The following is a 17,675-nucleotide window of genomic DNA, read 5'->3' as shown; positions in this document are numbered from 1 at the left end:
AAATATATGTTTTTGACAGTCAAACACAAACAGAGCTTGAACACAAATCTGTTGGCATGATTAAAGATTGTTAAGTGCCTTTGAGACTGATCTGTCCCCTCAGTATTTTCATGTTTATCAAAATGTCAGTCCTGCATTTAGCTTGTAAGAACAACAACAACTTGCTCAGACTTGCCAGCAGGAGCCAAGAACAGCCCGAGGAACTGATCATGACAACTGCATGGAGCAGGGATTGGGTATCACAAAAGGTGACTCACAGCTAGGCTGCTTCAGGAAAAGAAACTCCCTGACTTAATGCATATGTTACTTAATCTACACACACCCAGGTTCAAGACACAACTGAACAATGAAGCAGATATCTTGTTCTTCGTGGCTCTTTTCAAGCAAAGCACCGTGGAACAACCAGAGGTGTTTCAGTATTAATAAAGGAGCAGAGTGTCTACACGTTACATATCACGCACTTTATATCATCATTGCATTTCCATAGTTTCCTGTGAATCCTTCCCAGTAAATGAGTCATTTGAAAGGGAACTTAATTAGAACGCAGGAAACATCCACTTTTGCAAATTCATTTTTTATCCTATTACAATATTTTTGCCTTAATTATCATATGATATTATTATTACTATTATCATACAATTGTGATTTCATTTCCTGACTTCAAACCTAGGATAAATGACCTTTTATATATATTTCTGACAGTCATTAAGTAAAGTTGCAATGGATAGATTTAATTATTGATAAGGAAAAAAAAGGACAACAATGTAAAGTTAATTGATTATCTATCAATATTCTTTCAACAAATATGATTGTAGGAGTTTAGTGATGCCGTCTACCAGGCTGTTTGAGAAACATCTCCTCAGAGTCTAATCAATTAGCTTTTAGCTCATTGTGCAGATTAAAAACACTCTTGTCTGTAATTAGAATGATTTTACTCTGTTGGAAGAGGCCTGAAGGAATAGTTTGACATTTTGTCAAATGCATTTATTGGCTATATTGCAGGAAGTTAATTAGGAAAACTGATATCTCACTGATGAACGGTAAATATGAAACTTCAGGCAGGTTAGTGTACAAACTGTAAACAGTGGGAAACAACTATAGTTTGATTGTTGTGTTGTTTTTGGACTGTTTGTTTCAGATTAAACAAAAGAATATATAAGATTTTAGTTTTAGAAGTGCTAGTTGGTGGATCTTATTAGGGCTACTCTTTATGTTAAGCTAAGCTAAGTGGCTGTAGCTTCATATTTACATACATACAGGAAATGGGCGATAATAATCTTCTGACCGCATATATGCTACAGATAGTGGTGCCAAATGTTAAAGCCTCTGAATAAAATACAAACCTGGATTGACCTGAGAAATGCTTTGTAGCTGATTGAGGAGATTCACTGAACCTGGACAACACCCAAACTCAAAAAAACTTTTCTTGTCACACTAGTGCCTTACGGGGACTGATGGTGTGTAATTAACACTTTCGAAGCAGTAACATTGTATTGTGAGAGCTCAGTTGAGAAACACACACACACACACACACACACAATATAGTAAATATAAAGTAATTATTACTTTATATTTACTCATTTACCTCATTTGACTGTTCAGTTAATCTTATTTGATTTCTCCTTGAATCTGAAGGAAATGTAGCAGAAATGTAATTTAGAGTTGATGGTAGTTTGTAATATTTTATGAAAAGCCCCTGACACGATGTGGATTGTGCTTCAGGGCATCAGGTATAAAGCTAAATTACTATGACAATTGGCTTATTTTCTAGCCCCTCTTCTGCCTTGCTACTGAACTCAGATCTGTGTAGTGTGTCATGCTGACAGCAATATATGTTTTTTTTTTTCTTCTTCTTCCAGTAATAATTTTGTCTAGCCTCTTAGCGCTGGCTATAGTGGCTTTAAGAGCCAACAGTGGAAATATTTACTATAAGAATATGTTCTATTTGAACACACTGAATAACAAAAACATATACAAAGTCATAAAAATGTTAAACAGTTATATTCACAAAGCCGTGATACAGTATTTATTTTTGCCTCCCTGGAAAGCTGCCACTCACAGTATTTGTGTACAATAAATACAAAATATTTATTCATAAATACTTTAATAGACCATTCAACCATTGAATGAGGCCACACTTACCCTGTTCATAAATTTGGTCTTAAAGGGGATTTGTTTAGTTGTGTGATTGTAGCTTTTCCCTGTGAGAATGTCAGTGTTGCATAATGAACCAGTTTCTCAAAAGACTTGATGAAAGCTCACCAGACGGCACAAATAAAGCTAAGACATCAGCAACATCATGAATACACATGTTTCATTTACAGCCTCCTGTAAGCGAGATTGAAGGTTGAAAGAAGAATAAATAAGAGAAATCTCACTAAATTTCCAATATTTCTTCTTCATCTAAAATTATATGGGTACATTTACATGGAAATGAGAGGTGTTGGTCTTCTCCCTACAGATGCAAGAACACCTGCGTCTCAGCCACAGTTTGGATTGGCCCACCCTGATATTTCAGTCACTTCTGAAGTAAGAAGAGTCACCAGTGATCCCTGGTTTAACTAAGTTTGAGGAAATATCAGCATGCAACACAAATGTGTCACTTCAATGTGTCTTATAAACCACGTTTGTCCCCTGATAACACAAGAAACACAAAGCCAATGAAGTACAAGCATATTGTCTTAGTCCGTGTAAATGTCACAGCACTTCACCAAACACTTTATTCAATAAAGCCTCTTTATGTCTGTCATTATCTTGATTTTCGTCAGAGTGAACTTTGTCCCTGAAGGGAGCAGGGGAGTTGCCAAGCGTCTCAAACAGGTTTATGGCTGCCTGTGAACAAGTTTCGAGCCAGACCATTTTGCATGTCAAAACTGGAATCCACACCCTCCATCTGCAGACTGTTCATCATGTTGAGACACCTCCTTGTCCTTTGTTTCCTCCAGCTGGCAGACAGTAGCTCCTCCAAATACTGACATGAGCTGACCATACATAAATCTAAGCAGGATATTCTGGGAGCAGTCAAGAGGATTTTCACAAAGTTCACAATCTAAATGTAAGTTACTGTTGTTGAGCATAAGATCATGGTGTTGTGACTACCTCGCTGTGCTTTTTAACCCTTTTAGAAGCATTAAACAAGAAGCAGTGGCTCTGTAAGAATATCAAACGCCTCAGCTTTTAAATGAATTCTCTACACAGTGTTAGGTTTGCGATAAAATGCATACATAAATGTCCTGTTTATACAAGGTTGTGATGTGTATTGTAGGTTATGATTAAATATGCTGCAATAACAGCTGCTCAATGTGTCTTTTATAGTTTTGACATATCTATTTAAATAAGGCATAGGCAGAAGGTTTGACATCCAAAACCTTGTTCAAAATGTAAATATATGATTACAAGCATAACAGCAGAGTCTGTAAAAGAGCCAAGAAATGTTTCCTGAAAACAAACCGGAGGGGACTGCTATACTCTGAGCTATTTATTTTTAGTGAAAGCTACATTTTACTGGCAGTGAATCTCACCTGAAAGTGAAATGCTCCCATACCAAGTTGTCAACCGTACAGAAAGAAAGACAAAACAAACTTGTTTCTCTGCTCTTTAGACAATCAGGTGTGTGTAAAGCTTCTATCTGTAAATCAATAGTGTCACCTGTTTATGTCTGACTATGTTTGCTTTTATCTAGTGAGGTTTGTGAGGTTTTATAATAATACCAATAATAGCTCTGCATTTCAAAGGTTGTTTTTTTTAATAAAACTATTAAATTAAATCTAAAAACCGGTTCTATTCCCATTTATCAGGTTTAAAAAAAAAGATTTGTTACCTTTGTAACAAAGGGTTAACTTGTTTGTTTGTTTATTAGAACCCCCATTTGCACCGGCATAAGCATTGTGCATTACATGCATTACAGTTTAAAGGTCCAGTGTGTAACATGTGGCAGAAATGTAATATAATGGTCATAGGTATGTTTTCATTAGTGCGCAATCACCTGAATATTAGAATTATCATGTTTTTGCTAGCTTAGAATGAGCCTTATATAGCTATAGACTCAGCAGGTCACCTTCCATGGAGTCTGTCATGTTGAACTGCCATGTTTATAAAATAGCCCAGAATGGACTTGCTTAGAAGAGTTTATAAAAGTCAACTTTGTATGTCACAGAGTCCTAATTATTGTCTTTTAAGCGTATTTGTGTATGCATTTTATGTTTTTTTAATCTGACTTTATTTCACAGTCCTGTAATTTTTGAAAAAGCTGAGCTCAAACATAAACTGTTTACTTCTCCACAATCATACTCCACCTTAACTTTCAGGCACACTACAGGTGCATCATTTACCCTTTGGGCACGCAGTGCTAGTCATCCTTTAAATCCTGATGTGAACAGGTTCAACATCAGATAATGATGAGTCAGTTTTCATGATATGGCTTGTTGGAAGTAGTATTATGCAGTATTTTATATGCAAATAGATTTACATATAAGACAATGCATATTACTGTTAAAGATGGAAATTATGAGTACGCATTACTGTGTTTTTTCACCTCATACTGAAAAACAGAAACCTCTTTAACACGTGGTGCATACAATCCCAATGTAAACAAACACTGGAACCTTTACAAAAAGGTACATAAAGTCCTGTTCAGCTCGTACAAAACAGGGCTAACAACAAATCAACAAACTGCTAACTGACAAGTAGTTACCAAATAACTTTAAATCAAGTGGTTTATTTCGATTCTGTGCCATTTATCAGTCGATTCAGAGTTAATCACTATACATTAAGAATAACTGTCAATATATTCTCATAAATCTAAACATGAGACACTAAAGTATTCATCAGTCGGTTCTCAAGAAACGTATCATTATAAATCAAATCAGATCAAATCTAAAGCTTGACACGGCCCGCTTAGTCTTGAATGGAAGTGACCTGTATCTATACTGGTTGTATAGTGTGTGTATGCGTGGAGTCTGAGGCTATCTGTAGTCTATCATTTTAGCTCTTCCACAGAAGACGCTGCTTAGTGGTTCCAGTTCCAGACCTTTGATTTTGCTGCTCAGTCTGATGATCTTGTTAACAGGGTTGAGTTACTCAAAGCACCAAACCAGGCTGTTATGTTGAAGGTGATGGTGGATTCAATAAAGCACCTGTAAAAAGCTAATAAGATTGATTTGTGGACCTGAGAAAGAAGAGACATTGCTGACAATGATTCCAGGACAGGTCTGTCTGGGTCTGTGATTCAGTGTGACTCAAGAACTGTTGGTTGGCTATTTATTAATCAGCACATAGTTCCTGTTTTGTTTCTCAGGAACATTTGACCTCATTATAAAGTGTCACAAAGTGTAACACAACTTTAGCTGATACATACCATGAAAACGTAACCCTAAAAGTTATACTTACTTGTATTATTGCAACCTTTGGTGTCGTAACAGCTTCTTGACATTTGCATATTGCACGCTATGATAATCAGTAAACAATATGACCTTTCAATGTACTACATTAGACTGTGCCTCTTTAGACTTCACAAAAGCCAGTCTTACAGCATTTTTCATCCTGTTATAAGGTTCTCTGATTCTTTTACATTGGCATTGATCTCCATTATCTCTTAATCTCTCATTAATTTGAAATTCAGTTTTTGAAAAGAAAAATTGAAAGTATTTTTTAAACATAAATACAATCATTTAAACAATCTACCCATTCTGTGCATACTGTATATACTGTATATACTGTCATATCCACCTACATAATGTACATAAAGAAACACTTGCACTACTGTCTACAAATGTTGATCTGCTTTTGTTGATTACAGATGTGGTTCTGATTCTATGACAGGTACAAGTGAAACACTCTGGAGCGATGGAGTCTCCAGAGTTTTCTCTGTTGTCGTCCTTGAGGGGAGAGTTTAAATCAGAGGATTACATCCAACCCCACTATAAGGAAACCTATCGCCTGGCGATTGATCACCTGGTGAAGAGCGGCAGAGAGAGTTACTCGGAGTTCCTAAAGGGAGAGCGTGTTGGGAGCTTCCTCTCAGAGGAAGAGCTTCTCTTCATCACTGAAAATGCAGAACAGCTCAAACCTCATAACCATGCAGAGGAAAACAGTGGTCCATCAGACAACCAATCATCCTCAGGGACGTACTGGCCCATCCACTCGGATGTGGACGCACCAGACTTAGACATAGGATGGCCAGAGGCAATGCATGACAACCTGCAGACAAATATAGATCTGCTGTTTCATCCAGCAAGACAAAACCACCCCACCATCAAAGAAGTGGTCCGGAAGAATATTCAGGAGGCAAGACAGGTAATCAAACCTGCTAAAGCTTTGTCTCAGAGCAGCAAATTGGCTCGGACATTCTGTTTCTCCAATGTGTTTAATTTGTTAAGCATGTCACAATCACCTTTCCCCCTTAAGGCAGTTCCACAGATCTTTGTTGCTCTCAATTTTCAATGGTAAGGAGTGCCTGATGGGTTTGCTGAGGTCAAAATCTGGTTTTGCAACTTATCATGAAAAGAAGACAGTGTGGGAACTACATAAAATTACTAGCACTCCATTATAGAGTCATATCCTTTGCACAACGCCTCAGTTAGTTCTCAGATTGCGTCATGATGAATCATGAACTAATTGTGTAGCTCAAAATTGTGTTTAGTAGACAATTAGTATTCTGCTGCCTTGTTACAACTTGTTTCTGCTGCACCGGCTCTTAATTAAACCACCTTAAAGAGGAAATCTCTTTTGTTTCTCTCTCTCTCTCTCATAATAATTACAAACAGCGCAGTGTAAAGTAAATTAAATTAAACTAAACATAGAGACAAATGTCAAGGGACACAACAGCTGCAATGTCTCATCTCTGTCAACACAATTTTTGGATGGTTGAATAATCCTGTACACATACGTTTGTTGGATGTTTCTTACATAATTAAAACACTTCTCATGGTTTATTTCAAGGACAGACATATTTTCACAGACACCTCATAATAAATCATTATCCCCTCCTTCCCTTCTCTGTATCGATCACTCACTGCAAACCTTTCTTTTTTTGTTACTAACTTCACTCTGACGTTTCTACCCATCAGACTCACATTTAATATTCAAGTTCATAAATCATATATCTGTGAGTGTGTTCTTAAATAGGTCATTCACAGGTTTTAGTGAGTAAACGGTTTAATTGGACTATACCCAACTTTGGCACGTTGAACTCATCATGATTCATTTACTTTGTCCTTGCAGGTCATTGCCATTGTAATGGACAAGTTCACTGATGTAGATATATTCAAAGAAGCTGTCGATGCCTCTATAAGAGGAGTCCCAGTCTACGTGCTTTTAGATGATTTCCATCTGAAGAGTTTCCTCACAATGGCTGAAAATCAAGATGTAAAAATTCAGCAACTCAGAGTAAGTATATGATTTGAAGCATCCATTTGCTTTTGTCAATTTCTTACTATTTTTATTCTAAATAACATTACAGTTACAATTCTTGTTTTTCTGATTGTTATTGCTTTTAATGAAGCACTTAGCATTATATGAACCTAAAGTTTGCAAGTATTTTCAGGGTTAAACAACGGTAATTAAAAACTTGCCATTCACTTTCTTGCCTAAGGCAAGTTGCCAATCAATGATCAAAGATATTGTTCCATCACCATGGTTACCGTACGCAGTAGCTTTCTGCTGGCATGAGTCACTTTCCTTCGTAGCACATCACAGTAAGCTAGATCGATTTTGAAATATCACATCAATAAATTAGATCTCTACTCAATTAATGTGTTGCAAAATGGCTGCAATTAATACAAAAATAATGTGTGCCAGAAAAACTGCTAATTTTGTGACATTTTATGATTTATTTTCAGAGGTGCTGGTAGGCAGGTTTGTGTTACCTTTAGACAGAGCCAGGTTAGTTGTTTCCCCATCTCCAGCTCATACACCAAGCTTCCTTTAATGATTTATTCTAATTCTCTGCAGGAAAACAAATAAGCAAATTTCTCAAAATGTCTATTGCTTTACTGTAAAGAGAGGAGAGACTGTTGAGGGGTGTAAATTGGCAACTTTTGTACAATTGTATCTTTGCCTATGACCCTAAATTTACATGCATTAAAGGTGCAAATGAGTTTACATCTTTTTAGTATACTTATTTACAGCTTCACTGTTCAAAAAGTCTTACATAATCAAAACCTGGTTCCTCCTGTTTTGGGTGGAGTCATAAATATTAATCTGGGAAAGAGACGCTAACACACCCTTTCATGTTGCATGCCAGCAACAACTCATGGAATACAAACTATTTTAAAGGTTAAGACTGATGTTTTCCTCCACAGCATGTTCATCTGCTGTAAAATTTTAAAGTGATAAATCTTTTCTGACATTTCCCTTTCATTGCTCTGACCACAGAACATGAGGGTGCGCACTGTGAAAGGTCAGGGTTACCTCTGCCGATCAGGAGCTAAATTTCATGGGGCAATGGAGCAGAAGTTCCTTTTAGTCGACTGCCACACAGCGATTTATGGCTCATACAGGTAAATTAAACTGTAGTACAAGAGGAGCTGTGGTTGAGATCACTAAGGTGTAAACTAAATGCATTCATAAAGCAAAGCACTACATTTACTGTCACTCTCTACAAGATTGCTGTCATCATTTCTTATTGATGCCTTTTGAAGCAGTTTGTGACTAAACTTTGTTTATGAATGTGAAATGTGTTTCCAGAAAATGTGGCAACAGTTAAAGACACAAAAATGATTTCAGTACAAATATACACAGCTCTTTACAAAGAGTCTCACTCAGACCTGGAGTGAAATATTTTAAAATAATTATTATGTTTTTTTATTTGTATCTATGCAGTGTGTAATGTAATTTCACCCAAAACATTTGTGAAATATTCACGTTTTGGTGTTTGTTTTCAGCTTCACTTGGTCATTTGAGAAGATTAATCTGAGCATGGTGCAGGTCATCAAAGGACATCTGGTGAAGTCCTACGATGAGGAGTTTCGAACACTCTACGCCCGGTCGAGTGTGCCAGCTGAACTGTGCCCTCCGGAGGGTTTGTTCCAATGCAACGGGCCACACGGACGACAGCTTTTGTCAAATTCTCATTCTGCCCCAAAAATTGAGCGGAGGGACCAGTTGAGGCATACGCTGGACACAGTCTATAGGAAGACCTGCGAGAGGAAACTTGGCATGAGAAACCTTGAAGAGAGGCTCTTTGAAGAGGAACCTAATGAGCTTGGGCCCATGATTGAGAATGGCATGGGTGTTCCGAACCAGATGACTCACCTTCAGTCTACAGAGGCGATGAACTTCTTGAAAAGACACAGCTACGCTGGGGAGAGACAAGAGGGACATGTGCCACAAAACATCAGGCCCAGAGCGAGTAACTGGAATATCTCCAGAGAAACAGGAAATCAAACAAACAACTACCCCATGGACAATTATTTACAAGTGCCACAGATGCACCGAGGTCAAAACATGCGTCAGTCTTACAATGGAAACGACAAGCAGGTTCAGTCCATGCAGCAGAACATGCCAACACTGGAGAATACATCCAAATCGTTCATGCGCACATTGAGGATTGAGTCTTACCTCAAAAACCCTGACGTCCCCTATGGAGACTCTTATGACTATTTAGACCAGTTTGAATCACTGGACAAAGCTAACTCCTACATGCAGGGAAGAATGAGGTCTTCCCTTGTTTTCAGGTCCACCATACCAGAGCAAATGGAGCCAAACAGACACATGAACAACTCTTCTACTGGTGTTAGCTCCTTAGCAGCAGCAAACACTCCTTTGCACTACTCATCCATGCAGTGGAATCCAACAGCAGCAGCTGATGACAATTGGAATAACAAAAGCTATGATCAAGGTAGAAACTCTTACCAGTCTGCATACACTAGCCTAGGCAGAGCTAAAGGTGGACACATGATCACAAACCCTGACATCTTGGCAGATAGCTGGCACAAAAGGCACAGCGTGGCAGATCCAAGATCAAACACTGAGTACGCACATGAATCCTCTGGTCACATGTATGGAGCTTTTGCAAGAATGCAAGTTAACAGAAGCACAGCAGGGATTACCGCACAGAATGGAGCGTATGGGTCAAATCTGAATGCAGATCAGAGGTCTGTCTCTCATTATGATGTCAAAAGTATAACAGGCACAAAGAGCTCCAGTACACCCAACTGGCAGGAGCCACCATCCAGGACTTTGTCTGCAGCAGCTCTCGATGTTAATGGCAAGGATTTGACAACGAAATCCAACAGCACAGGCTCTCAGCATTTTTTAAAGAAGAGTCAAAAGAAAATAAAATCTTTTTTGAACATACCAGAAAAAAAGGAGGATTCAGTTGGAACCGCGGACACACAGAGCCTCAAGTCAAGTTGCAGTACAGACACCATAACAGCTGAGGATGAGGAGAAGGTATCAGATGGACGAGGAACATTTCACCAAAGAACAACCAACCCTGTCAGGTCCTCCTCAGAGCAACAGAAGAACCGGCTAGAGGATGACTATCTAAAATCTTCAAAACCACGATTCAGAACTGAGGAGCACCACAATCCACTGCAAATCTCTCTCCCGAAAACTACCACACAGAAAAAACCAGCAGATTGTGAGAAAAGTGCGAGGCCCAGCCTTGACACGGGAAGCTGGCGCAAAGATCAAAGTGCCGAGAACCGCCTTTACAGCAGATTTGAGCCTTTCTGCGCGCTTGAAAAGAAACACTCTGCACACAGCTTTGGAACCACACGCTCTCAGGAGAAAACTAAAAGCCTTCCTAAAGGCGAGGCGGCTATTGAAAACAACCTCACCCGGTCTGCACGAGGGCACCATGAAAATAAGCTGGAGAAATTCATTCAAAGAGTAGGAAATCTCATACACAAGAACAAGTAGAGACATCTGCGTTAGCATAAGACATAGGCTGCACACTACTAACACACATTTGACTGGGAATGTTTATTTTTGTATAGCTGGTGTTTGTTTATGTGTCTACTTTGGAAAATGTTAGAGCAAACATTGTTTACATTTGACTTATGCTTATTTTACTGTGTACAGAAGCAGTGATGAACATCACTGAAAGGACAATATATTTTACATGAATACATGCAGCAGATTTCTTGCAATACCACCTTCAAGATGTCTTTTTGTGCTCCACTGGCGTCAACCCGAAGCAATAAATTCAAACGCTGTCAACAAATGTTGCGGATACATTAAGTAGCAGTTGTGTCAAAATGTCAGCGATGCATGCAATTTGTTGCTAAAAGTGTAGGTGTGTGCACATGCCAAAGTACTGTTGTTATATTATTCTGCTTGAATGTTGTCGGTAAGTCAACGTGAAAGGCATGGCAAAAGCCATTGGCATGCAAGCTAAACACCATTTCACATGATGAAACACATTCCAATATGTCACCACATCATTGTCATGTATGTATCAGACAGAGGTTTTATGAATGCTATGGGGGTTGCAATAATTTTAGAATACATGATGTGTTCATAATAAATATTTTGCACCATTTTTCACTCTCTATGAGCATGTCTTTGATTAAATCTTAAAAAAAAAACTGTGTGACTGCCTTTAAAAACATACAGTAGTGTCCTCTGCGATAGACGTCATCCATCCAAGGGTTTCTTTCATTCTATGAACAGTATGCCTTAATTAAGGCAAAATTCAATGTGCACTATAAGATTCATGAAAAATACAGTACATGTTCCTTTAATCAATATGAAAGACTTGTGGGTAAGCAGAGAGCAACGTTGCCTCCAGTGTTAAACATATGCACACAAACTGGAAGGATTAATCATCTCTTTGAATTATATCTTGTAAATATTTGTTTTTTTAAGTCTATATTAGAATCGAGTATTCAGCTGTATTTAAATTGTATGTGGATGTTTTCTAACTCAGAAGATCTTCTTTCACTGTACTTTCTCTTGATGCTGATAGAAAGGTGATGAAAATTATGGATGAGGATTGGTATGTTTCTTTCTGTCAGCCATCTACTGATGAACCTTATAAATGACGTGTTTTCTAGTGGAGTTCAGCCCAAATGATTCATCAAAGTGACTAAAAGAAAATTTGGCAGAAAAACTCTCTTTCACTTGGTGATTGCGCGAGGAAAAAGACACTGGAGTCTGAGCTCCCATACGCTTTTATTAGCAATGCTTTGATAAAAAATGAGTGAGAGGAGGAATCATAAGCAATTTCAATGAAAAGTACAAGTATATATGCAAGCATAAACTGTCAAAAACAAACAAACAAAAACAAACCTGTGTAGCTGTGGGCAGCATTTAATGGCCCTGCTCACCTTATGTAACTGAGCTGAGATGGAAAAATATGGCAAAAGACTAAAAGGGAGATAGTATTTGATAAGATTTATTCATTTTTAGAATATAAGTTTCGATTTTTAGATACCATACATGAATCTGGAAATGTTTGCTTGCTGTGTGGGTTCTGGGCTTTATATGAAATAGAGCATTACGATTTACTGAAACTGAAAACATAAGATTTTAAGCTTACTTTGAGGCTCAATACACAAAATAATTGAATGTTCAAAACTTACCATCTGTGAGGCCGTATTTGGTAACAGTAGACATGAACCTTGTATAAATGGCTGTGAAAATTACAGTGATTAAAGTCTACGAGTTTCCTTGTAATTAGTTCCATTCATAGGTAGATATGTGGTTAAAAACAGCTGTTCAACATCCATTAAATCAAGTCACATAATTAATGAGTGAAAGGAACAAATATTGAAATTGAACTAATGTGAAATTGAGCATGGAATAAAGATATATAAATTAACAATTTAGGATCAACATAAATACTTGTACTTTTGTCATCCAATTTATATTAATACCCTATTAATATGGAGAAGAGGGTCATGGCCCAGGCAAGCAATATTCTGCAGTACTTCCCCTACAGTTTGCCAGTCTGGTGTCTCTCATTGTTGTCGTAAGGCGTTTTATTGGATATTGAAGCTGAAAAAGTAAAAAATCTCTAGACCAATTTTTCTTATTTCTCAAGATAAATGGCCAAACTGGCCATCCATTAGAATGAAAAATATAGGGCAACTTTTTAGATTCAATACTTTGTCAACAGTTCTCAAGGCTTGTTATGTTTGACGCTTATGTGCAAAAACAAAGGAATTTATCTGGGTCTACTTTACACAATCGAAAAAAAAAATATATCAGTGTAACTACTTGCACTCTGGTAAATGTCTGATAAAAATATAAAGGGAAATGAAGAATGTAATTTACAGCAGAGCACATTCTGTTTCCTCAAGTTTGTCTATTATTTCTGAAGGACTCTTCCTTCCCCCTATTCTCACAACCAGCTGCACATGCTCATGATTTATATTTTTGTACAGAAGATACAGTCTCTACAGTATGTACTATATCTGATTTGTGTACGCATGTATCTTTATATAAAGTGTCATTCAAGCTCATCCTATCCTGTCTGTCCCATCCTATTCTGTTATGCTTTGCTGGAGATATAACTTTAATCTATTTCCTCCTTTCAAGCTGACTTCCCTGCTAAATACACCGAAAAATATAAATCTGAATCTATTTTGAGATAATAAAAATCTATCTGCTTTTAGTAACAGTGGCTGACCATACTGTAACCTAAACTAAGCCCTCAACCACAAATAGCAGCACTATGAGAAACACATTAGGTGATGAAACACTTTTAAACACTTTTCAACCTTCACATTATAACACATTTATTGTGAAGTACTGGCAGGTATTGTTGAATTATGTATTAGCATCATCTTACCACAGTAAATGAAAAGATTCCCTCGCTGTGACAGCTGATGGCGGTAAATAGTGATAAATAAGACAACATTATGCACAGGAGATTGCTGTGGTGCTGAATTGCAGGAGGCTTCTGCAACTGTGTGACTGTAGCTGAAGCTGTTAGCTTATCCCATCCCAAAATATTCAAATATATCCTATCCTACTAAATCCTATCCTGTCCTCACCTCTCCGTCTAAGAGCAAGAAGAGATTTGTTGGAAAAATATTCACCTACAATAGCCTCAATGTTATGTGATGCAAGGCGTCCTCCTCTGCTTGGTTAGCTACAGACATTCTCGCTTTGATGGCAATCTTTACCTCAGTGCAAAATGTGACAGGGAACTTTTTTGGATACACCTAAAGCACATCTTCCACCTTCCTGATACTGAGCATAACAATGCTTCTGGCATTCTAGTGAGCTTCATTGAAATGCAGCTCACCTTCAGCAGTTGAATTCACCACCGGGGTGAATAGATGTGACCTGATTGCATTGCTGTTGTGCCCACGTAAGAGATGGGAAAGAAGGACTTTCACAGTCCCTCAGCAGGCTCATTGTCCTTTTACTACTAAAAGTTTTGGAGAATTTAGCAGTGGAAATGATATTTGAAGGAATAATAAATGGGTGTGCCTCCTTTTATATCTGCTAAAAACATACAAAGTTGAATTGTATCCTGTAAATCCATTCAGAAATTAAATATTATGAAAAATAATTTTTGTAATAATAAATACTGAGCTGTCTACCCTCATACCACATTTCCTTTACTCTCTAAAACTCTAAGACATTTTGAGTTTTATTCAAAGACTTTTTTGCCTTTCCTCCCACAGAGTTGATCCAATCTCTACGGCATTTAGCACACAGCACATTTGGTTTGTTTTTTGTCTTAAATTACAGTTACAGCCCCATAGAGCTGTTGAGAGAATTCACAAAATGTTGCACTGCGGCACATAAAAGACGCTGATAAAATAACCACAGATGTGACATAATCATTTTCTTCAAACAGTCAAACTGACATATTTGAAGTCCAAAGTGTGTCACACCACATGGGGCCATGCTCCATAGCTCCACCTCCTGGTTAAAAACTAATCAGTTCTTTCTGTCTCCACCAGCTTCTTATTGTAACTGCTTGAATCATTACTGTTCAGAAAACGTTGAAATATAACCAAATATTAAAGACACAGTAAAGTTGGATTACAATAGGTTGTGCTGTATGATATTGTTGTAAAGACACAGAGACAATTTTACTGTGTGAGCTTCTGCAAGAGAGCATGAACCAATGACTAACAGCTGATTGCGAATATATAATTATCGTCTGGACCTGGATGTCTCTAAGTTTTAAAAAAGGCATTATTATTATCATTATGCAAGGACCAATCCTACAGATTTGTGGGACAGATGTGCACATATGAGTGGTCTTCATACAGTATCTGACTGCAGGGTTACTGTATCAGCACTGATTGATGTGAGATATTGTTATTAATGATAAGGGTAAACCAGCTGATGTGAAACTGAAATGAGCAACTGTCACACTCAGTGTAAAGGAACAAAAGCCCTGCAGGCACACTGCACTGTGATGACCCATGAAGCAGATAATGCTGAAAAATCAATGATGAATAATTAACACAGAGCTAAGAGTTGTACCAGACAGGTTTTTATCACAGGTAAATACTAAAAGACAATAAAGGGAATTTACATCCATCCAGAAACATCTTAAACTGTATTATCTCCTCTCTGTAAGCTCCTATGTGGAAAGCATTGCCTCTTCATTAATAGAAGCAACATGTCTGTACATGTAGGTGTACTTAGGGAGGAGAAACTCAACCTGAAAGTCATACGAAAGAAAAAGAAAGCAAAAAGGATTCAATCAGATCAGTTTTTTACATCATGAGATCTGCAGCGTGATTTCATCTCCAGGTTTCTGGGTGCGGCTGCTTCACTTATCTCAACAATGAGATCGTTTCAGAGGTGTATTGTTTCAAATGAAAGTAACCAAGTATTGTGGGTCGATCATAATTGATATCTATATATATATTGTTCACTTTACTCTTTAGACTTCAATAAATATGAAGCAATATTAGTTGAAATCAAAAGGATGCTAAATGTTGTGAAATCAGTGGTTATATGATTTATTTTCCATTCAGTGGAAAGCTTTGGTGGATTATTTTATTTTTCATAATGAGTGTTTCATGTATTCGCTTCATGTTGAGCTGATTTAGGATTTAGAGCCTAAAGGAATTATTCTTGAAATAAATTGCTGCTTATTTGTGATTTTCTTTTAATGCATGGACACTTGACTTTTAACTCAGTTCTGAGGCATCTTTGTTATCTCATTCCAGCGGTGGTACTTTAGCGGGGCGCATTGATCATTAGCAAACACAGAGAAAAAGTCAAAGCAGTATGGATCGTTGGTGTTCTAAGTTCCATGGCTGTTTGTGAGGAGCTTCAATCACAGATATTCATTATATGGTGCACAAAAGCCCCAGAAAGCACAGCAGGAAATTAATTAGCTGGGCTTTCAGTAAGGTTAAAATAATTCAACAGGACATAAACTTGGAAAATGGGACTGTGTCCTGATAAGAGGTGACATATTTCAATTATTTAAACAGTACGCCCGGAGTATTTGTTTATATTCATATCAAGTGCTAAATTAAAAATGGTGTGATTTTACAATTTCCATGAAAGAGGTTTAACCTGGAGTGCTCATGAGTTACAACCTTTTATAGCTGTGTGCAAACACAGCAGCGCTGACAAGCGATGTTTTTCTTTGCACTTTACTTTAAAGCTGCTGTTTCATGTCAGACATGAAGAACAACAGAAAACAGACAGATTATTGATGGTAAACTCTAAACAACTCAGTCCTGTCAGGTGTTCAAATGAAGATGAAAACGAAGTTGAAGAAATCAATACAAAATGTTTTTTTATCTAGTCTTCTCATGCAGAAAAAAATGACTGTGGTGTCATGGCAACCATGTACCATAAATAAGTTAAATAAGCTTTTCAACTGACTTGTCATTTTGAGAGCAGCCCGTTCATTTTGTGTGTTACACAGATAATAAAGTATGATCCAGAATGAATATCAGAACCACTACAGCTGTGTCCGATCGTGACTGCAAATAATCTTAGTATATTTTCTCACAGAACAAGCCGCAATTATTTAGTCTCCGGTCTTCCTGTGAGCTGAAGCGACATCTACCTGCATTGTGTTTGACATCTTTGTTTTGCTGGAGGCTTCTTTCCTAATGAGTTCTGCTTTTTTTGCTGTGAGATATACAATGGAATAAAGGAACAAGGCTAAATCTGCAGAATCACAGATTCATTTCTGCTGCAATATTGGCTCAAATATAGCAATTATTTGGTTGACTATACTGTTAAATATTTGCCAAGCTGTGATTGACAGAGACCTCTAACGCGGTGATTGTGGAGTAACTTAGCTAATTTAAATCTATATATCCATATATTTCCCTTAAGGAGGAAAATAAACACAAAAATACAACCACAAATTGGTATGAGGCTCATCTCTTGTTTAATTATAGTCACAATAACCAATATGCTGACATTAGCTGCTATGCTAATGCTACCTCTCCCTCTCAATCTGTACACATTCATGTCCCATTACTGCGTGTTACTAACTTAAAATCCTCCCCTGGGTTTTTGTGCTTTCTCGCCTCGCAGGTTCGCGGTTGTGCCTGCTGGCTGTTATCATTCTTGTCATCATTATCATCATTACCATCATTAGTCATATTTCTATTATTATATTTATAATTGTTACTATTGTTAGAGTTAGAAGAAAAGATTGACCTCTCAACAATGGCCTATACACTGTGTTCCAAATTATTATGCATATACTGTTTTTGTTCTTTTTCTTACTAAATAGTCAATATAATTGGTAGTCGATAGGATTTTTTATTCCTCAACAATTA

General features: G+C 37.4%; 1 protein-coding gene across 1 annotated transcript; it reads left to right on the top strand.

Moving 5' to 3' along the window:
- The first annotated feature begins 2,917 nt into the window (after positions 1 to 2,917).
- On the top strand, positions 2,918 to 11,522 carry fam83b (family with sequence similarity 83 member B). The gene is made up of 5 exons (XM_035662975.1): positions 2,918 to 3,055; positions 5,821 to 6,294; positions 7,222 to 7,386; positions 8,374 to 8,498; positions 8,883 to 11,522. The coding sequence occupies exons 2-5, from the start codon at positions 5,845 to 5,847 to the stop codon at positions 10,861 to 10,863; spliced, it is 2,721 nt and encodes a 906-aa protein (XP_035518868.1). The 5' UTR covers positions 2,918 to 3,055; positions 5,821 to 5,844; the 3' UTR covers positions 10,864 to 11,522.
- The last annotated feature ends 6,153 nt before the right edge of the window (positions 11,523 to 17,675 follow it).

Source organism: Morone saxatilis, unplaced genomic scaffold (assembly GCF_004916995.1).
Source record: "Morone saxatilis isolate NCDOM2014 unplaced genomic scaffold, NCSU_SB_2.0 Contig19, whole genome shotgun sequence".
NCBI classification, from domain to species: domain Eukaryota; kingdom Metazoa; phylum Chordata; class Actinopteri; family Moronidae; genus Morone; species Morone saxatilis.
Note: the sequence above shows the minus strand (reverse complement) of the source record. Positions and strands in the feature narration are given on the sequence as shown.

What these genes read in the sequence shown, in the direction of transcription:
- fam83b (XM_035662975.1), top strand. Translation starts at nt 5,845, where the DNA reads ATGGAGTCTCCAGAGTTTTCTCTGTTGTCGTCCTTGAGGGGAGAGTTT. An exon ending in ATATTCAGGAGGCAAGACAG is followed by an intron (nt 6,295 to 7,221) that starts GTAATCAAACCT and finishes TTGTCCTTGCAG; the next exon opens with GTCATTGCCATTGTAATGGA. An exon ending in TAAAAATTCAGCAACTCAGA is followed by an intron (nt 7,387 to 8,373) that starts GTAAGTATATGA and finishes CTCTGACCACAG; the next exon opens with AACATGAGGGTGCGCACTGT.